The sequence below is a fragment of the Trachurus japonicus genome, chromosome 6 (genome assembly GCF_045865225.1).
Source record: "Trachurus japonicus isolate A0001 chromosome 6, Traja_1.0".
In the NCBI taxonomy this organism is placed as follows: domain Eukaryota; kingdom Metazoa; phylum Chordata; class Actinopteri; order Carangiformes; family Carangidae; genus Trachurus; species Trachurus japonicus.
Window position 1 is genome coordinate 11,946,612 of NC_140912.1, and position 21,173 is coordinate 11,967,784.

General features: G+C 40.3%; 3 protein-coding genes across 3 annotated transcripts; all 3 read right to left on the bottom strand.

Moving 5' to 3' along the window:
• Nucleotides 1-1,481: 1,481 nt before the first annotated feature.
• LOC146985656 (AT-rich interactive domain-containing protein 3A-like) lies at nt 1,482-13,578 on the bottom strand. The gene is made up of 9 exons (XM_085778766.1): nt 13,298-13,578; nt 12,000-12,599; nt 7,049-7,123; nt 6,862-6,934; nt 5,428-5,611; nt 4,519-4,769; nt 3,563-3,850; nt 3,382-3,471; nt 1,482-2,732 (listed from the first exon to the last, which is right to left on the bottom strand). Exons 1-9 carry the CDS (start codon nt 13,322-13,324, stop codon nt 2,593-2,595), a joined length of 1,728 nt encoding a protein of 575 aa, XP_085634892.1. The 5' UTR covers nt 13,325-13,578; the 3' UTR covers nt 1,482-2,592.
• Nucleotides 13,579-15,259: 1,681 nt separating this feature from the next.
• On the bottom strand, nt 15,260-18,357 carry LOC146985657 (cytochrome c oxidase subunit 5A, mitochondrial-like). Its single transcript, XM_085778767.1, has 5 exons — nt 18,265-18,357; nt 17,291-17,407; nt 15,729-15,850; nt 15,494-15,611; nt 15,260-15,404 (listed from the first exon to the last, which is right to left on the bottom strand). The coding sequence occupies exons 1-4, from the start codon at nt 18,335-18,337 to the stop codon at nt 15,498-15,500; spliced, it is 426 nt and encodes a 141-aa protein (XP_085634893.1). The 5' UTR covers nt 18,338-18,357; the 3' UTR covers nt 15,260-15,404; nt 15,494-15,497.
• A 1,735-nt stretch (nt 18,358-20,092) lies between these two features.
• On the bottom strand, nt 20,093-21,066 carry LOC146985658 (ribonuclease P protein subunit p25-like protein). The gene has a single exon (XM_085780582.1). It carries the CDS (start codon nt 20,822-20,824, stop codon nt 20,174-20,176), a length of 651 nt encoding a protein of 216 aa, XP_085636708.1. The 5' UTR covers nt 20,825-21,066; the 3' UTR covers nt 20,093-20,173.
• Nucleotides 21,067-21,173: the final 107 nt, after the last annotated feature.

The window sequence follows — 21,173 nt, forward strand, 5'->3', positions numbered from 1 at the left end:
CTCGTAATACCTCTGAATTGTGCATGTAGCATCTTTCTTTCTACACTGTTCCAGATGCCAATCCAGCAGTGTCAATATAGAATAACTATCCCAACAGTAAATCCTGCGACCCATCCCCCGTCCTCATCCCCTGACCCATGAGCTCTTATCTCCATTAGTACAGCTTCTTTCATAGTTCTGCTCTACATCACAGTTCACGAATTAATTCTCAACACAGACTATCCACACTTCCTATTCCACACAACAAATGTTGATTTGGCTTAATATGATGTGAAATTTACATTTGGTTTGTCACTTGTGTAGCAATTACAAACAAATAAATTGATGATTAAACCCAAGGCAGGGAAGCTAACTTGTTAACTGTTCTTTGTGTAAGGTTCAAGTTTAAAGATATTGAAAACAGACACACCAAAGTCATGATCGACTGGAAATGCTGCAAAACATGCATGTTTATACTGATTCATGATAAGACTTGAACAGACTGAGATAGAGTGTGGGTCTTCTGCAGAGAAGGAAATGCTGCCCTCATCTGGCAACTCGCTTATGTATTCTTTCATTGGAGACTTCTGTGTGTGTTTGTGTGAGACTGTCACACATAACACAGGCACAGGTTGACAGCTGTTCGTTGTCAGAGAAAGATGATTATGTGTCTGTCTGATGAGTTCTGTCTTGACCTTAATGTTGTAGATGTGATTCTCCATGTTCATGGAGATCCAGTGGCATCCTTAAAATTCCTGCATGGAAATCATCTAGTCTTTGTTTGTTCTTTCTCAGTGACGGAGGAATTAATCAGGTCCTTTACTTAAACAGCAGTTATACTAGATCATATTGTACTGCTGCTGAATTATTATTAGAGATACAAGTTTGTAGAAACTTAATGTTGTAGTTGGTCTAGATGCCACTAATTTTAACAGTCCAATGCTCAGTATTGAATAATTATTGATAAACTATGTATTATGTGTAAATGTTTTCTTTGTAAAATCTTAATCTGTACATTTAAAACAAACTAAAACTGCCAAATAAAAGCAGCAGAGTGAAAAGTGCAATGCTTCCCTGTGAATTTTAGTGGAATTTCTACTGGAAGTATGTGAGTGAATGTACTTAGTTACCACTGGTATTTTATTTGTAACTGTGAAACCCTTTGTAACACAGGTTTTGAAAGAAGATCCAATATAAAGTTGATCACCTTATTTCATTCATTTCATGCTGAAAGCTCAAAAAATGGCTGATAAGTGAACCTTAGAATCATATTATCAAACCTTTCTTATTAGGGATTTCTTCTTCGTCTTTTGCCATAACTTCACAAATGTAAAAGCTCACAAATAAAGCACAAAGTTCATCTTTGCACTCACAATTGCTTTATTCCTCATGGCCACATGTCCAAGAAATATGTTAATCAAAGAACAGAGTTTAACATCAATCTTGATTTTTTTTTTTTTTTTAACAGCTGTCAAGTTCACAGTGAAATTGTTGAACAACAGTTGAAATGATATGTCTATCTGATTGTCCACATACAGTATATCTCAGCAGATGGCTATTTCAACACATGCTGCATTAGGTATTGCATATTTCTCTAGTAGAGTGAGGTAGCACTGTTTCAGTGTTCACTTGTCAAAAGCCTGAGGTCATTAACGATACATTCTCTGTGTTTATACAAATACAACAGATAGACTCTAACAGTGATGTGTCCAGAGGACATTCCTGAGTCCAGAAGAAATTCCAGAGGGACTTACCAACATGGGAATTCAAATGAGGTAAATGTTGTACCACTTCTCTCTTACACATAGTCCCCACAGAAACTTTGTTGCTCAAATTTGATTCACAACTGACAAGAAAAAAAAAACGTTATGCACTTTTCAGATCGCACCAAATGATTAAATAAAACATTTGAAAGAAAAAATAAAAATAAAACAATACAAAATATAAAAAAATCCAACAAACCTACAACCAATTTTTTTAAATTCCACTTGATTATTTCAGAGACCCACCTCCTGAAACTGATGTTGTACATTATCCCTGAAGGCTGCTGCTTTTCATTAAACCAGATTTTTTTTATTAGCAGAGATGAGGAAAATGGCTTCAGCGAAACCATTACAGGCAGGAACTATGACACTAAGCTACGGCTTTTTGGTCTTCATTAACTGCACTTTGGCAACCACATGGCTGTACTGATCACTATGGATAAAAAGGCAGCTATACAGACCTGTTTGATAATTCTCTAAACATGTAGTTGATGCTCCCAACTTGGCATTGGTTCTCACTGTGCACTTTTCTGCTCTAAAGACACTTCTGGACAAACTATAAATCCTTTGACACATAGGTTGAACTAAATTAAACAAAAGCGTCTGACAGGCACTAAGGTAAACTGTGATCTGAATCTACATTATGGTCAGTTTTGAGGTAAAACACCAATGTCCTTCAGCAAGAGTCATGTAAAGCACATTACACTCCCAAAGTAATGGAAAAATAATATTAAATGGAACGGTCTCATGTTGCAGCTGATTTCTGCTCAGGTTCATGCTGTCCTTGTATGACAAGAGAGGAATACTGTGAAATCATTCAGCCCAGGACAGATTGAAAAGCCAGTTAGCCTTAGTTTGGTCCCTTGGAGGAGGTGGAGGATGAAGATGAGGGACTGTGTGAGGAGGAGAGGGCACTGAAACCACTTGTTCCTGCCAGAGTTACAGCCTGTGAAGCCACGGGAGCAGCTGCCTTCTGGGCAAACAGTGTTCCTACAGAGATCAGAAGAAGGATATGAGTGATGAGGGTTTGTTGTATGACTGTAGAAATGTTTTACTGTCTCTTCACCTGCTGCTCAGTACACAGAGGAAAGGAACTTAAAAATTATAATGCTAACACGCAGATAACAATGCAACAAAAATAATCTCGCTGCCACAAATGCTCATTTAAAAGTCAGATTTAGAGGGGCTGGTGGGCAGAGATGTGTTTCCCCCTGACAGGACAAGGTCGGGTAGTTCTCTATTTCCCATCTTTTGGCTAAACTACGTTAACCTCTTGCTGGTTCTGGCTGGATACTTCACGCAAAGGTGATAATATCATCTAACCTAAACCTACACTTGTCTCTTGCTAGGAAAGATAATAAGCACATCTTTATATAACAGTAAATTCAGATTCTAGTTGTACTTCTTGAATACACTGATGAAAAGTGAAGTGCAATCTGATAAGAATGTGAATTTTCTTGAGAGCGTACCGTGCAATAAAACTGACAGAACAGGTTACATAAAAATGTATTTGTTTTATCTAATGACATCAGGAAAATGATTTCAAAAAAGAAAAAAAACAAACTAATTTGATTTTTAAAAAAATACATGCCCTTTTCTTCTTTAAAATAAGAAAAAAACATGTTAACCCATGACTTACCAGAGTAAATGGTACCATTCACCTCCACAGATACACTGATACTGGCTGCGCCGTTAGTGGAGATGCTCAGAGACAAATCCTGTTTGCCCTCTGTGGGAGAACAACAATTACCTCCAATTAATGGACTTTGACTTTGTTCATGTTAAGCAGAGATTAGGTCTGTAAAGTCACGGCAGCTCACCACATGAATTGTTCAGCTTGAGGTTCATGGGGTTGAAATGCGAGGCCATGGCGAGGAGGTTCTGCTGGAGGGCCTGCTGCATGAGGCGCTGCTGCTCCTCCGCCAGCCGCATCATTTTCTTCTCTGGAGCGTCGGCTGCACCTCCTCCTGCTGCACGTTCAAGCCTCTCTCTGAGATGCTCCAATGTGGCAGCTTGTGCCAGCTGCTGCTGCTGCTGCTGCTGCTGCTGCTGCCCCAGTGCCAGAGCCATTGGCAGGCGGCTGGGTATTGCAGAGGTGGGGGTGTCATCTAATAGGAGGTAAAAAAAAAAAAGAAGAAATATAAAACTGTAGCAATTCATAATTTATCTGCAACATAATCCTACCTATGTACCTTACACTGATAAAATATCCAGTTCATCATCAATCTGCTAAATGTACAGTGAGATTTAAACCTCTGGCGGTCAAGGTTCATGATATTTTCAGCATTTCATTTTCCCATCAAAACTAAGTGAAGTTTATCGCTCAGGCAACCTGCTGCTTCAGTGCGGTACAGTTTGTGCTGTAGGTGTAATACTGTAGTTCCGCACTTGAGAAAAATGTAGCACAGCAGAGGAAAGAAAAGAGCACTGTTGTTGAGATAACACACTGAAAATACTTTACATGAAGCAGCCATTTAAACGGATATTCGACTTTTTTTCTGCTGAAAACGTACACAGCGGCAAACCTCACCTAACTGGCAGCGCACCGATACAAATCTACTACAGATAACACACTGACTATCTCATACAACCCTGTCAGATAACTGAAATAATCTCTTCAACTAGAAAAACAGTTAAAACTGTAGCTGCTTTAAGTGTCCTCCAAAACAATACAGAATCTGAGCTGGTTGTGAAAGTCTGAGCAACACTTTGAAACAACAAGATGAAGAGTTTTTAAATAACCAGACACCAGCGCTCGATCCAATTGAAGTCATACCTGTGTTTCTCTTCAGATTTGGACTAGCAGATGTGTTGAGGCCGTTGTGTGCGATGGGGGTGGTCTGCATGGTGGGAGAAGAGAGGAGGGCGTGTGGAGCAGAGCTCGGGGAGGGGGAGAAGCGGTACAGGCTGTTGGTGTAGCTGGGTCGTCGACCTTCTCTGCGGTTGCTGTCGATGGCAGCCTGCAGCTCGCCGGGAGAACTCAGCCCCTTCTTCTCACACTCGAACGGGTACAGGTACTTCATGTACCTGACAAGGGGAAGGTGCAGTGTTAAAGATTTGAAGATTTACAACCTTTTTGCATTCAATACATTTCTAATACATTAGGAATTCCTCAATCTTTGAAGAACAATAAATAAAAATAATTTATATTTGTGATGCACCAAGCAAGTGGGGCTTGAAATTCAAGAAGATAAACCCTGACATCTCCAAATTACACTCACATGTAGACATGGACACACTTAATGAAAACCATTTTAAGCCAGGGGGCAGTTGTGTAAATTAATGAATGTGTGCAATGATTATTGGAGAATTTTGGTTTGTGATTTAAAAGCATCCAAATGTGCGGTAATATTTCATTATTTAACAGCAAAAACTGCACTAATAACCATTATAAAATATCATCTCAGAACAACTATAGTAAAGCCTGAAAATATAATATAATATAATATAATATCTATCTATCTATCTATCTATCTATCTATCTATCTATCTATCTATCTATCTATCTATCTATCTATCTATCTATCTATCTATCTATCTTAAACCATTCCTACAGAGGGCCCCACTTGTAACAGATGAGCGGACATTTGCGTTATTATCAGTCACTCAAACTGAAGCTCTACTTAATTCCTCTAATCTACATCATAGTGTGAGTTTCTCCGTCTGAGATGTGAGGGACACCTACTGGGTGCGGAGGGTGAAAGCCGCGCTGGTGATCGACGTGGGGAGGTTGAGACCTTTGGTGATTTCCCTCCAGATCTTCTTGTGAATAACCTCCACCAGCCCCCCCTTCTCTGTCACCAGCTTATAAAGCCTGTACAGGTCCAGGATCTGCTTTGCCATGATGGGGATGCGGTTCACAGGAGTTCCTGTAGAAACGGCAGAACATTCACATTGACACACAAACGTAACGATGTTCTTCATTCGTGTGGAGTCGTGAGAAGGAGATGGACGACGCGCTCCGATCTTTCCACCTGAGGGCTTTGAGGTTAATGTTAGATAATATGGCTTAGCATGTGCAATCTGCGTGAGTAGAGCAGACTAATGAAGCTTATTTCAGACGGGTGGGGGTGGGGGTGGGGATAATTCCACAACAGCAGAATTGTTGCTGCATTTATTGGAGAGAGGGGGAGGGGTGATTTTAGAGCAGCAGTGTCTGTCAATCACCACATGGACAGCTAACCCCTTCAATCCTGATTAGAAGAAAAGCCAATTAATGAAGGAGGCAAAAAGCAGTTGCAAAAATAAGATTATTTTGTGCTTAAAATAACACAAGTCACGGAGACACATTTGCTATAACCATGGCCCTAGTCCACCTGAGTAAAGACTGCTGACACTGTCTGTTTGACTGGGAGGTGTTCGTGTCAGAAAAAGGCTGAACCAAGCTGGAAATTTTTCTTTCATAAACTTAATACTAAGCAACTATAGGATAAAACTGTGTTTTTAAAAAAACTTACAGTGCCTGCATTAGTTTGTGTTTTCAACAGCAGCCTCAGGGAAGGAGAGGTTACAGTTGTTGTGCAGCTCCATAACCACTAACCAATTGAAGCCTCAGGCTGGGTTTTTCCCTGCATTTTCCCTGAATTTTCCTTCCCCTTGTAGTTTTATTTAGCATTTATTGTATGGATATGGTGCACTATTTTGGTTCATACTTTTTAATGCTTTTTTAAAACGGTGCATGTGAGTCACATGTAGCTTTACAGAGTCAAATTTGACCTATGGGGGCAATATAATATATATACATACATCTTAGCTGTTTGAAAGACAGCATACATAAATATGTATATGATATCACGTTTATCTAATAAAAGCCTTAGAGTATTTCAATAGGAATGTATTGTTCAATGTGGTTTATGATTCATTAGTCAATTAATTCATTTCCTAATCTTTTTCAAATCTGACAGTAATGTATCAGATGCCATTTCTCTGGCACATTTTCATTTTTATTGTAAAAAGAAGTTGATTGACTTCTTTTTACAATAAAAATGAAAATGTGCCTCTTTTCATCCTGTGCAGAGATCAGAAAACAAGCAGTTTATGGCTGAGTGTTTAGTGCTAATGTTAAAGATAAAATACAAATAACCAGATGAAGACGTATGAGATCAGTAAGGAGTCTTACCTCGTTTCTGCATAAAGACAAAGAGTTCATCAAGAAATTCCTTCCGTTGTGGGTCATTATCCAGTTCATAAAGCTGTAAATTGAAAAAAAATTTTTTAAATAAACATCAGCAACAGGTTAATTAGCTTTTTATTCTATGATTACTCTGGACTTTTCTTGTTCATGTAGGTCGACCAAATCCACTAACCTTGGCAAAGTCTCTGGATGGTTCTCCTCTTACTTTTCCCCCGTCATTCTCCTCAGGCCAGATGGCACCTCCTCTCTGTGAAGACACCCACAGAGAGAAACATCAGTCAGCAGGTCATCTCTGCTCTTATGATGAACTTAATGAGGACAGTCTGACAAATACAAGCAAGTTTTTAATTATTTTGATTCCTTATTTTAAACCAGATAGGATAAGATAAGATTGTGTTTATTTATGAATCATGCCATAACCAGCAGACTTAAACACAGACACAGCATTATTAAAACCACACAATACCCTGGGATGCTGTAGACAGTATATAGGAACTCTATTCAAAGCCTCTCTTTATATTTCTAACATTTTTCTCTGGACTCTGGTGCTTCACACCTCCTCTGTCCAAACCTGTTTTTCCAAAGCACCATCAGAGTGTCCTACAGTAAACAGCTGGGCACAGCAAAATAGGGATTAATGAAAGGCCTCATGCTCATTAGTTAGTTTAATGTGACATGTTATTCCACCATCACCTCCCCCTAACCACGACAGTTAAAGGTTAAAAATGTGCGTGGAGGGCAGTGTGTGTGCAACTGTGTGGAAAAGCCTGCTGAGAGGTTATTGTCCCAGTTACAAGCTGCATGATGATGCACGATTTTACATCAAACATGACTGGTAGAAAAAAAGACTCAAGAACGCTCTGTCATTACAATCACAGTAAGTGCGTGGACGGTGTGTTTTTCTAGTATCCCCTCTAGAATCTGTTTTCAGAGCCGACAACACATTCAATTTAGTTTGGGACCACTGTTGACACAGTTGCCGCTTGTGAAATGTTTGTTTTCCCCTCGGATATCTGTGACTGGTTTGCTTTCTGTAGGTATATGAAGGCCAATGCTTACATGTCATTCAGTTCATGCTCATGTTTTACATCAAAACAGGCACAAGTCTTTCAAATAACAAAACATGTTTTAGTATTTGACAGGTTCAGACCATTTGGGTTCATGAAAATAATGGACTGTTTTTCCTTTTCCCAGTTTCCCTTCATACTAATTCTACTTGATATTTTCATTTAAATATCTAATTTTGTACTTTAAACACACCATAACATTCATGTGTAAACGTACAGCCTGACAGCCTGATCCTAGCTGGAGCTAATAATGATAACATTTCAGTCTTTATGCCTTATATGGGGATTCCAGTCCAGCGGCAACTCTCCTCCTTTAATGGTCTGGATACAGAAGAAGCTGAACTTTGACTCTAACACTATGTTGTTTGGGTTTTTTTAAATACAAGTGGCACATTTTTTGTCTGAGGAAGCAACATTTAATGTTGTCAAGTCTCTGATGATTTACTGTGTATGTTTTTATTCTTTTATACATTTGCTGCTATGGGTGGTCGTAGGGCTGTAACACCACTCGACATAAAGGTCTCTGACTTGTATTTAAACAGGCGTTAAAAAAAAAAAAAACAGGATCCATCCCTTCACACAGCGCCCACCCCCCTGCACCTAGAGCTTTAGACTTTGCCTTCAGGTTCCCGCCTCAAATAGCCACCATAGCGACAGACACAAACACTCCTACATACTTTACTTTACATACTAATTCAACCACCCAGCCATAGTTGAAAAACACCACTTTAGTATTACTTCAACATACCTCAACAGGCGTTTTTACTGTAGTTTTTTTTTTCCTTATTCATTTTTTGAAGCCCTCATCATACTGTACTTAATTGCACTGTGTTGTGTTGTTACTGCTGCACAATCAATTGCCCCTGGGGACAAATAAAGTCCTACTTGACTTGACTCGTGTTTACAATGAAAACACAACCCAAACTGCAAAATGCTGGCACACAATCAACAGCTGCGCGACAGTGTGAAGTGGCTGTGGCTCCCAACCTTTTGTCTTCAGATGTGGCCCCCAGAGCACAGTTCATTAGAACCGATGTATCGCTTCCCCACTGGCCAAAAAACCTGTTTAAACTGGCTAACAATCGGTTTCTGAACGGTCCAGGTCCCTAAAAATCAAATGATACTTGTAGTGGTGTTTTATGTAGTTTAACTCAGTGTTTAGACCCATTTGGTCAAGATTTCATGTAGTAGCAGAAGCTGGACATTTTTTTTTTTAACCTTTTATCCATTAGCTTTAGTTAAATGTTAATCCATTATTGTTAGCTTACATGAACCTATACGTCTTTCAACCTTTTACCCACGATTTAACCATTAATCCATCACCTTCAAACCGGTAAATCACTTTACTTTTACCATTTCAAACACTAACCTATCAGGGTTCAGACAGGTATTATTACTTAATTATTTTCTATACCTCTGTTTCTATTTGTGAAGAGCTGTTGACAAGTCCAATATCTTTTTCTTAGAATTTCTTTTTTAAAAAGGGGGGCCGACTCGTGCAGCAGCGTACTGATGTGATGGTAGATAAACATCCCAGTCTTTTCACCATCAAATAGAAATAAAACCCTTCCCCCCTTATTGATGAGCAAGTGAGACCTACTGTGGCTCTATTAACAAAGAGCTTTCAGTTAATTGCTCACAGAGCTTTCACACATCAAGCCCTGGGAATCCTGATAGCATTCAGTATGTAGGTCAGGAAAAGGTTTCTTTTGTTTCTTTAAAGAAGGCTAGCTTTTATTAGGTCATCAAATGATTTAATGTATTTAAATCACAAATTATATAGTTAATTTGCATTACTATAAATAGTAGTTTAGTTCTGTGATAGTGTATCTGCTATAAAAAATATCACTCATAGTCACATTAAAACTCTCAATGCAGGAGCACGAAGGAAACTATCTCTTATAATAAGCTTCATTAAACTATCGGGCCGCTCCAGCAGAGCAACAGTGAAAACCTATCCCTGACAGTGTAACAGCGGGGGGGTGGCAAATTTTTTAATCCAAATCAAATAATTGGGCCTTTAGTCACCCGAATAAGTCAAGATCATTTATCCGGCCCCTTGCTGTGCTGGGAGCCGGCGTTGAAAGCGGACATTGAATCTTTGTCCCCGCCCATGCAACATTAAAGGGCTTTTACAGTGAGGCCACACGCAAGGAGTGAACAATGGCTGTCTAGCTTGGTAAGGCTTGTACAGCATGTCCACCGCTAACTAGAGATGTCTGGTTGACAAGGAGTTTAAAGTAGGTATGCAAAGTGAGCAACAACTCAGAGGGAAACAACCATTACAGCCGGCCAGAAAATTTCAGATTTTCTGTAACAAAGAGAATTTATTTATATGCAGATGACATAAAATGTCTTTGTTGTAAAGCAAGGAAAGTCTTTGAAACTTAATTTAAAGAAATACCGATATTAACAAAAAGGTTAGGTAAAGCACAAACATATTTAATCTATTCTTTGGTTACAGATTGCAGGTTTTACTTAAGCCCAATGGTAAGTCTAATTAAGTCAATTAAGTCTATTTATATCCAAGTGTAACTTGATGTGAGTGTTAACAGGATTGATTAATTTAAATACGAACTGCATTCAAAGATAAATTGAGTTCACATGAAGATGTTTACAAATCTCGACACATGCAGGTCGCGGCAGAAACATCACCTGCCATTTGTTCAATTAACGCTGAAGTTACATCTGAGCTGCCGAATTAAAACTCAAGTCTCATCTCATCTCATTATTGCCCTCTGTGAAATGTTCTTAATGCATTCAAGGCCCCATGTGCTGCACGGAGAAAAGAGAAACACATTTCCACTGCAGTGGCCATATAATGTATTGATTACTTGCAGCTAAATTAACTTGCCATTTAGTGTTGCCAAGCGACAGCTAAATTATGCAAAGCTATCCACCCAGCAGCAGCCATGTCAGCGGTGTGTTTCCTGGCCTTGTTGAGCTTTGAACAGAGTCTAGTGTCCATCAAAAGTCTTGTATTTTCTTGGATCTCAACTTTCAACAAACAATCAGGGAATAAATCAAAGAAAAATCTTAAATGCCTCTGAATAATCTACAAGATACGTATAAACTTGATGAGAACTACCAAAATCCTACTTTGCTCTCTTGAAACAAACTGTACGTTAACTTTATGGGTAGTTGCTTGCTGGTATGCTGTGAGGCACTAACCCAACCGTCCCTCAGCCCACAGGCCTCATTAATCATAATGTATTGTATTGAAGTGGGGCCTTTTCAAGGGAAACATACACAGAAGAACCAATCAGATCAGGCCCCATAAAGATGAAAAAAATTCCACAAGGAGACGCTATGTTTCCTATAAGTAGTTAAACATATCTGCTGGGAAACATGCTCGTAAATACCGGCTTCAGATGTCATGTTTAATACAGTCTTCACATGTTGAATGGAGACACGGCTCATGCAAAGAGGAGAAAAATCGTGAGTCAAAGCCATGTCCTCAGACCAATTAACCCTCAAAGCTAACTTTGTCATTTAACACATACTTGAGGCCATTTCATTAATCCTCTGCTCTCATTTTAACTCCATCTCTGTCAGTCCCGACCCAGCTGCTTTGAACAGTGAGGTTTGGACCACGGCCAAGACCAATTAACTCGGGCCATGTCGAGAACGCTTCTTCCAAAGTGTGAGACATGAGGTGAAGTATGGATGGAGGCGAGCTCTCCAGCCTGGACGGTATTTAAACACTATCAAGTTTGGGCATCTTGCCAAAAGGGATAGTTTTTTTTCCTCCACATGTGAGAAAACAGCAGGCAGAGCAGGCTGCACTGCAGTTTGACTCTCAGCAGGAAGAGGACAATGGAGCATAATAGGAGGCAGAACACACACATGCTGAAGAGGAGAGTCTTTGGAAAAAAATTAGATGAGGCTCTGGCTATGTCAAACAATTACTGTAGTCAACAGAATATACTAAGACTGAAATATTACAATGGATATTATGCATCTGTTGAAAATAAAAGATTTTTTTTTTTAAATTAGCTCTAAAAGAAGCAAAAGAAACACCATTTAATTTTGGAATTTAAATGAAAGACAACTTACTTGTTTAAAGGGCTCGTCATAGCCCCAGTCAGTGAAGCCATTGGGTGATGTGAAGGCGTGTTGTCCCATGGGAGACGATATGTCCTTCTCCTCACGCTCCTGCTTTACTGCTGGAGGTGAAGATTCAGACATGGGCTTCACAGCAGCGGACTGAGATGTGGAATAAGGAGGGAAGGGGAAGCCAGGAACCTGCTGGAGTCGAGGCTTCTTCGCCCGCTGCAGCTGGTGAGGCCCGTTCTCCTCCTCCCCATCCTCCTCCTCATCGTCTTCATCCTCCTCCACATCATCATGCTCCACCATGTCATCGTCGGTGTCGCCATCATCTTCACCTGGATCCATTTTGCCGAGATGTCTGCTCAAAGCCTGTTGGACGTCTTGAAAGGCCTGTCCGTCTGTTTTACCAAACAGGGCCGGGTTCAGTCTGGCCCCGGCGGCTCTGGCTGTTGCAGCGTGCTGAGCAAACAGGAGCTGAGCTTGAAGAAGTTGTTTCTCTTGCAGGTTCATCTCCAGTTTTGCTTCTTGTTGTCTCTGCAGCTGCTCCATCACCGCCTCCAGCTTCACCCCAACAGGACTGGAACTGCCCTCCTCAGATAAGACCGACTGTTGACAAAACACACAAATCACCATGATTAAGAAGTTCAGCCGGAAAATGTCTTATAATTGGTGTTATTGCTTTCATATGCTGCAAGAAATAACCCAAAGTGATCAATAATGCAAGCTGCATTCAACAAGTACAGAAAGGGGCTAAATAAGGCGAATTAAACCTTTGCCAAACTCCTGTTTAAATGTGTAGTCTGAATGAGATTAGGGGCCACCTATTTGCTTTGGATGCAAACAAAGATTCAAATGATCCTGAAACTGTCTGGGCCTGGCAGAGCACATTCATGGTGGATTAGAGTGAAATAAAGCTTGAAGGCTTAAGACAATTATTTACACAAAGCGCATTAGTTTAGGTGAGAATAAATAAGTCGCTGGATACAAATGTTTCTCCTGTCCTCATGTAACGCTAGTTCAAATATAATAAAAGCAAAGAGCTCACGATGCAAATCGATTATTCGGTTTTACAAATGGAAAAAAACAACAACTTTATTTCAGAGTGTAGATAGAAAACCTGGATCAATATAGGTATAAATGTGGAGGAAAAAAAAGATATGAACTCGTCAAAAGCTGCAAGGAAAACTAAATTGTAAAATGCAAAAGCAAATGTTTCCTAATGAGGTCCACATTTACCGTCACTTGCTTTGTTACTGTAACAAACACGAGTGGGAGCGTTAGAGCCAGCGGTCGTCGACACTCACCATTTGCGCCTTTGAGTAATCCATCATCGCCAACAGGTCTTATCTAGTTTTTCCTGCTTTCCCCCGGCACACGCAAATCGCGTCGCATGACCAGTTGGTGTCTTTGAGGCAGAAAACGCTTCTTGTGGTGAAATGTTATTGAAAAAAGCAAAGAAAAATGCCCAGTAGTCGTGTGGAGGCCGGAGCGAGCGGAGCTTGAGGAGGAGGAGGGGTAAATAACGCTCTGCGCTTTTCCTCCCTGGTCACTGCGCATGGAAACTCAAACATCTCTGATTGTCTTTGGCTGAGTGGCCTACACCCCCAACTTGGATGAATGGGCGGCCCGCCCCGTGCGTAGAGCTCGTAAAGTGGGTTTTCTTGCCTACATCTCACCACAACTACCCGCCCACTCCACAAAGAAACCCCCCTGCTGAAGCCGAAACCACCGCTGTTATTAAGGTAAAATGACCCCTGCAAAAAAAAAAAAAATATCCCAATGCTTTTTTTTTTTTTTTTGCCTGGAGCTGCTTTGGGTAATTGCAAATGGATCTGACCTCTGCATCCACAGGCTACTCCCCCCACCCCTCTTTTCACTCTTTAATTGGTTGCATTTCACAGTGTAAATTCATTCTGGCTGTAAAGTAATTTATTTATTAGGTAGTTATTGTTCTTTTATTTTCTTTTGGACCAGGATAAAATGATCTAAAAAAAAAAAAAAAGAGAGAGAAAAAAAAGAAAGAAAGAAATAAGACAGGTTTCCAGGTCACATGTTTGACCTGATCTCATAGTGGGTCCAACCATCCTTGTTTGTCACCTCAATAAATGAACAGCTGTAGTCTGAGTAAGATGGTGGTTTGCATTAAGTCTAAACAGAAGACATAGGTTTAACCTGACTTATTTGTAGGTGGATAAACGATAAACCAACTCTAACTTTACATCCTGGCACCTTGACGAACATCTAATGAGCAGCCACATACTAGCTACATGTGATAACAGTGTCTGCCTGGGAATCTGTGATTACACTTCCTCCCACCCTTCTATAAACAGCCTGAGGCAGATGCTGTTGACATGAGCTCAGTGTTTACAAGATAAGAGCAAAAATCTGCAAGACTTAGCTTTCATTAAGCTTAAGATGACAGAGCTTAAGGCAAAACGGTGCTTAGGTTAAGTCTAGAAGTCACATGGAGCAGTCACAGATTTAAGCAACCGCAAACATAAACTCTGCTTTACATTAAAACAATAAATAATAGCTTTGCAGGATGTTCTTGTTGGTGTTTGGCTCCCACCGTGACAATTATTTCGATTTACTTTTGTAAGTACACTACCAACAAAAAGCCAAACATTGTTTTATTTTGGATCTCAGTCATTCCCATCTACCTGTTTGATACAAAATGCAGTATATAAATATCTCCTCTCTGTAGGCTTGGTGATACTATTGCATCTCCATCTCAATAGATACCTGAAGTAAAGATAGTGGCCAGGAGGCACAGCAGAAAATGAGAAACTTGCACATACTCATATGAATAGAAATCAAAAATGTTATCTAACTTTCAATAACTGTACACTGTAGGTCTGCTGCTTTCACCTTTCAAAATGTTTGAATAGCTAAGACTTTTCCAGCTGCAGATAAACTGTAAGAAGCATCCTCTCTTCTGCTTTCTAAATGTTTCTGTAATACTACAGCTATGTGTTGGCAATAACATTACACCAATTGTTATTTGAACAACTTTATTTAATCAGCATGAAAATTCTCCCTGAAATGAAAACAGATGTAATATGGACTGATACAGTAGAATGATTTTTACATTCACATGGAAACGCTGCTCCCTGGTGGCAAAACGCAACCATCACAAGAATGTCTCGACACACTGATAGCATGCACCGTGAAGTGACGCTCTGCTCTGTTAAAGCAACATGAAAAGCAGTACCGCTTTAATATGTGCTCAACTACTTCAAATATCCAAAAATACTTGTGACACTCAATAAAGATACAGTTTCCTTTATTAAGTTCATCAATATTTTACAAGCGACAGAACCTAATAAAGGCCAAATTAAATATCACACGTATCATGAGGCAAACATTTAGGTACACGGTCTCTCTGTTATGGGGATATCCACTGTCAGACATCTGAAAAAAGAAGCAAAAAAACATATTAGTCAGACTGCCATCTTGTGACAGACAGACAGCAGGCCCATTGAGAAACTATTAATACCTACTCATTCACAATTTGTCAATGCCGAGCTCTTCAGGTGTGGGGATGCCAAGCTCATCTAATGCGGGCCGCAGCTCCTGGATCAGGTATGGGTAGATGTCTTTCTTGGGACCGGCTTTGTGCTGCGGAAAAACCAGTGATAAAACTCCATCAATCATTAACTCGTGCGGGCCAACCGCCAATTCTGCTGGTCGGCAACATTCCCCGAATTATTACCCATCTCAAAGCTTTCCTCTCACCTTCACAGCTTCCAAAATTCGGATGGCACTGGCCAAGTCGTTTAACCGCCGACAGGCTCTCAGTGCTGCCTCGAGAATCTTTGGCTCAGGTACCAGATCATAACCGATCAATGTGTTCATCCCTGAGAGAAAGAAATGAACGCTGTTTAATTGGAGAACAGAGAGAAACCTGCACCTTTACTACATGCCACATTCCTTTGATGTAGTCTGTGGTTTATAAGATTAAGGCTGATTATAATAGTCAATATTGTTCTAATGTGACAAACTCATGAAATGACCAAAACAAATAATGAAAAAAAGAAAAATACTACAAAGGGTTTTCTGTGTAGTGTTAATCTGATATACTTTCAGTCTGAACCATAGTTCTTTCTGATGGGCATGCCCCCTAACACTACGATGTACATGGGAAGTGTAGTTTATTTTAAGTTGATCCCAGACACCGTGCTCAAGCTAAAAATACTCGTAGCGCAGCAAATTTGTATCATTCCACCGACTGAAAATGGTCCAAAATAATTTTAGAATATTTGAATGTTTGTTAAAAGCGAGTGCCTTTTAAGGAAGCTACATGCATGTTCTAAAAATGAAACCTCATACTCTACTACGTGCTCTTAAGAGATTGAGGCTGATAACCACACTAAGTAAGGAAGTCTGAAAGTACTGACGGTAATGACTAATGAATTGTTGGTTTGGTTATTTCTGACAAGATAGCTGACAAAATAGAGAAACATGAAATAGTATTTAAAAGTGGCTTCAACTGACAAAATATCTGAGTTAAAGTTGCAAACCAATCACATTTGAAACACTTAACAATTTGCTGCTTGCATTTTCATAGTGTCAACCACAAGGACTTCCCCCACAACGACTGTTCTCATTTTTCACCTGATAAAATGAGGCCTTGCCTACTAAGTTTTGCAATTCAAAAAGTCTCTTCAGTGGTGCGAACTCCAGGAGTGCCTGGCTCAAATATAGCCCTGTTTAATCAACCTGTTCCTCCATACAAAGCTCTTGCATAGCTACTTGTAAAGTCAAAATAATGTATTGTTTTGATGTCAGCACTCAAACTCAGGTGATGAGGTAACACTAGTATTGAGAGTTTTACAAAGAAGCATTGTTCTTGTATTAGTGTAATTCACAGATAAAAGTTACGACGTTAACATTTATTACAGGTTCAGAGAACTAGTCCTATCAGTCTTATGTGCTGATTTTTACAAACGTATTAAATTAAATTTTCTTGGTTTGTATATTAACCATGTTTACTGTCTAATGTCTATATGGTGTAGTTTCAGTGATATCCAGTTAAAAAAGTATTTCATCACAGCAGTGCACTAACTGTGTTAATCTATTATTGCCAAAACCAGTTAACCTCACTGATTAACTTGGTTAACCTGGTTAACTCTGTGTTGACTAAAGATCTATACTATTTACATTGAAAATACAAATAACCTATCAGGCCTCAGGTCTGCAATAACTACAGTACCAGGAACTAAGTACTTGGTCATAGTTTTGAAGTTTTCAGGGCTTGTATATCTTGGTTTGTGGTGTTAATCTCTCCATCTACATACCTTTTCTCAGCTCCCATGCGTCAATATCTGGCTTATTGAAGTAGGTGACCCAACGCGCATCAAACTCCTCATCAGTCTCCTGCTTTCCATGTGAGTAACACCTTGAGGCCAAAAGAGCTGCACAAAAAAACAAAACAAAAAACAGTCTTTAGTCAAACAATCTGCATCCAATAAAACAGAGCAGGAGCGTCTACTCTAGAGTCGTGTTTGCAGAAGGGCAAACTGTGCAGGCAAGGATATCTACACTGGGTGAAGTGGGAAAAGGACAAATGCTGTCTAGTAATGAAAGCCAGCTGGACTTTTGCCAGTGTCCTGATATGACTGAACCAACCAGACTAGACACACACGGGCAGGAGATTTCTATCTGTACTAAAGTACTAAATAATATTCATAAAGTTATGGGAATCATGCATTTATTTAGGATACAATGTGTTTATCCTGATTCAATATTAGTTCAATACAACTAATAGATATAGATTTTTAAAAATCAGCATAGTGTTTATGGGGTATTCTGCTAAAACATCTTCATATTAGTCAGGCGTGTTCCTGTTTTGGTATAGTTTGTAATAGTAATAGTGCAGCTGTCAACAACACAGACTGACCACTGGGTGTTGAGCACAGACAGTTAGCATGTTAGCATCTAGCTCAGGCAACATAACCACAGGGCCCGAGACTGAGCCTTCAAACTGGGTCATCACAAGGACAAGGACACCGCCGGGATGGATACCGGGGAAATGTCAGTCTCATGGTGTGGTTAGAAGCTGTGTTACACAAACTCTACACAAATGACCCGGTACATAGCACATTAACACCGACGCCGGTAGTTTTAAGGGATAGTTTCACTGGCTAAGCTAGTCGCCGTTGTGCGCCGATAGCCACGCTGGATTTCCGCTACAACTGCACCCCGACTGAAGTTACACGCTAACAAACAACAGAAAATGACATCGGAAGGTGATAGCAGAAGGAGCAGATACCTTGGCACCTCGGCTGTGAACGGGTTACACTCCGGACCCCGGAGACAGACAGTCGGACGGCGGCTCTGAACATGATGTGGGTCTGCCAGCTACACGCACCGGTCAGGTTTGGCAGCGGGAAGCTAATGCTACTAGCCTAGCTCGTCACGTACGCGAAGCCCCGCTGCGCATGCGCAAACTCCGCCAAAGCAGCTCATTGATAGTTTTTCTGCATTGTTGACCTGCTGGCTCTGACTTTGACCTAGAAATAAAACAGAGAGAGCCACAGATTTGTATTAGTAAGCTATTGTCCAGACGTTTCAGACACGATTTTTAATCTTATACCATCAATAAATTAATCTTACATTTAACTTATAGCTAAAGTGCAGTAGATACAAACTGAAAAACTAAAATAATATTTGGTGTGACAAACCAATGCTTAAAAAATGTCACCAGTTCTCTTATTTATACACATTTTCGAACTACTTTTCTAGATCCAAACGTTGGAGAACATGCCACAGGTCCCCATGTGGGTTTTGTCTGTCTCACCTCCTGTCTCTTCATGTGATCCCACGCTGACTCCATGATGTAGGCCTAGAGACGACTCTGTGGAGGTCAGACCATCTGTTGCAGGACTAGACTTGTTCATCATGTTTTTTTTAATGATTCTGGCTATATATATGTCGTCATGCTGCAGACGCCACCCTGATGGTACTGTGTGTGTGATGGATAAAATCAAAACATGTGCTGTATAGTCTTGTGCACTCCAGTTGAGTATAGAGGTCCTGTGACACTTCATGGTGGTTATAATCAGTGAAACTGTTTTGAGAAGTAGGCTATCTATTCAATTGTATGATAATTTTGGAGGATGTGGTGTGTGGTGTTGTTGAACTGTATTACATGGCACAGAAAAAAATATTTCTAATAGGCTATTTAATACCTGCATTTGCATGGACCAGCAACTGAGGGAAGTTCACAGGGAAGTTCAGTAAATATAGGCTACAAGATATTTCAGTGGATGGGATAACCATAAAAACACCTAGCAGAACTTCAGTTACTCCATACAGGAAAATAATATGCTGCACAATTAAAGCCTCACCTTCCAGCACTAAGTATCTGCATTAGCAGGTGTATGTACTCAGTGCTGCACAAGTAAAGCAGAAATGTCCAGTGACCCCAAGTAGCCAACCACACAACAGTTCTTACAAAACAATACATTTTTTTCCCTAAGGATTGCCTGTAAATTATCATCTCTCAGGATGAGCATGAAAGTTTGCATACTCTGTTTTCACAGTAACTCACTTGAAGAAAGATTGATCGACAGCTTTGAGATAATTTGGTAAGAAAAAATACATTTGTCGCTCTCTATGAATTCAAGTTACGAGGTTTGCATTGCTTCTGTTCTGTAGTGGATTTATATTTCTATCCAAATGATGTGTACTCTTTCCAACAGAGTCTAAAACGCAAGCTGAGATACATTTCTGTGCTAGTTTATTTATTTATTTACGCAAGTGAAGACACATACATAAAGTATATGAAAGTCAACCATTAATAAAATCATCAATATCTTCTGATCCATTTTCACTTTATGTGAACAAATTCCCCCCAAAATTAGAAAACAACACAGCAAATGTCTATAGATGCTTCAGAATGAGATCAGATATTTCAAATACATAAATGCAAACATTAAAACTACCTACTGCTAGTAGTAATTTCATCAAATATGTTCTATTGTTACTCTTTGTAACAAAATTTGTAAATTTTAACAAAAGACATTTAATGTATTGCTACAAATCCCATCATTTACAGGCATTTCATATCTTTAGGCAAACTTGATCCTGTTAAAAATATGTGATAAAAACCCTCTGATCAAACCTGACAAACGCTATTTTCCTGATTATTTTACATTATGGAGACAAACTGCGGACGTTCAGGGGGAACATAAACTCCAGTCATCCAGACAGAGTCTCTTGGCTGTGTGCTGTGAGGAGGGATCGTGAGCCGGCCTGATCGGAGCTCTACGTCTCTCTGCCTCCTCTGGGGGAACACAGGGGGGATGTGGAGCTTGGTATCCAGGCTCCAGGGGATCCAGAGGGTCTTTAGAGAGCAGGATACAGATGGCTGGGACTGTCCTCTGCCTGGCTGTACCTGGCGCTCCCTGTCGCGGACTCTCCCGAACCTCCTTCACTGTGGTGTAGTAGAGTTTGGACACCTGGTGCAGCCCTGCCACCGTACGTTTCAGGATCTCCACACAGGTGATGGTCTTGGTGACTCCTCTGCCTGTACCAGTGAAGACCACCTGTCTCAGTGATGTCCCGTTGTTGTCTCTTCCCTCCTCTTGCATGCGAGTTGTTACAAACCTCAGTAAATTGCGGATCTTGCTTCCTTCTCGCACCCGCATGTGCAGGGTGTCATCTGCCAGGCCGGGTATGGGATAGGGACGGCTGTCCTCTGTGCAGCTGATTCTCCTGAAGTTGGTCTGGCCAAGTTTTGAAGACAAGGATGAAGACGTGACAGGCGCGTTGAATGAAACAGATTGTGGTTCCATTATTGTGCTATACGCAGCATTTGAACTCCTCATCTGACCTCTGGGTTCAGTCCATGCTTAGAAAGCAACAAAATAACAGTTCAGGATGGTGTCTATGGCAGTTGCTTTATCTTGATCTTCTCGGTGTCTTCTGTCCAAACTGCATCTCCATTTCGTCTTCGGAGTGCTGAGATGATAGCCAGCAGGATGAAGAGGGCATTTCTTCCTCTAATCCCACTGACGTGAAGGAAAAGATGTCCTTGTTCTATTCAGCACTGAGGACAGCTGATGCCAACAAACACATATGAGGCTCAGAGAGAGACATGTAGAGTGGGACATAGTGCTCTTAAAGGCACATGCAACGTTTATTAATTTCTATGGCATTCTGGTTTGTTCACTTTGT

Bases quoted from the DNA above. Each gene is read 5' to 3' on its own strand.
- LOC146985656 (XM_085778766.1), bottom strand. From the start codon at position 13,324: ATGATGGATTACTCAAAGGCGCAAATG. The intron at 12,600-13,297 runs GTGAGTGTCGAC...TTTTGTCAACAG, and splicing joins ATTACTCAAAGGCGCAAATG to TCGGTCTTATCTGAGGAGGG. The intron at 5,612-6,861 runs GTAAGACTCCTT...CCGTTTCTACAG, and splicing joins TGTCTTTATGCAGAAACGAG to GAACTCCTGTGAACCGCATC.
- LOC146985657 (XM_085778767.1), bottom strand. From the start codon at position 18,337: ATGTTCAGAGCCGCCGTCCGACTGTCTGTCTCCGGGGTCCGGAGTGTA. The intron at 17,408-18,264 runs GTATCTGCTCCT...TTTTTTGTGCAG, and splicing joins TTCACAGCCGAGGTGCCAAG to CTCTTTTGGCCTCAAGGTGT. The intron at 15,612-15,728 runs GTGAGAGGAAAG...GTTTTTCCGCAG, and splicing joins GAATTTTGGAAGCTGTGAAG to CACAAAGCCGGTCCCAAGAA.
- LOC146985658 (XM_085780582.1), bottom strand. From the start codon at position 20,824: ATGAGGAGTTCAAATGCTGCGTATAGCACAATAATGGAACCACAATCT.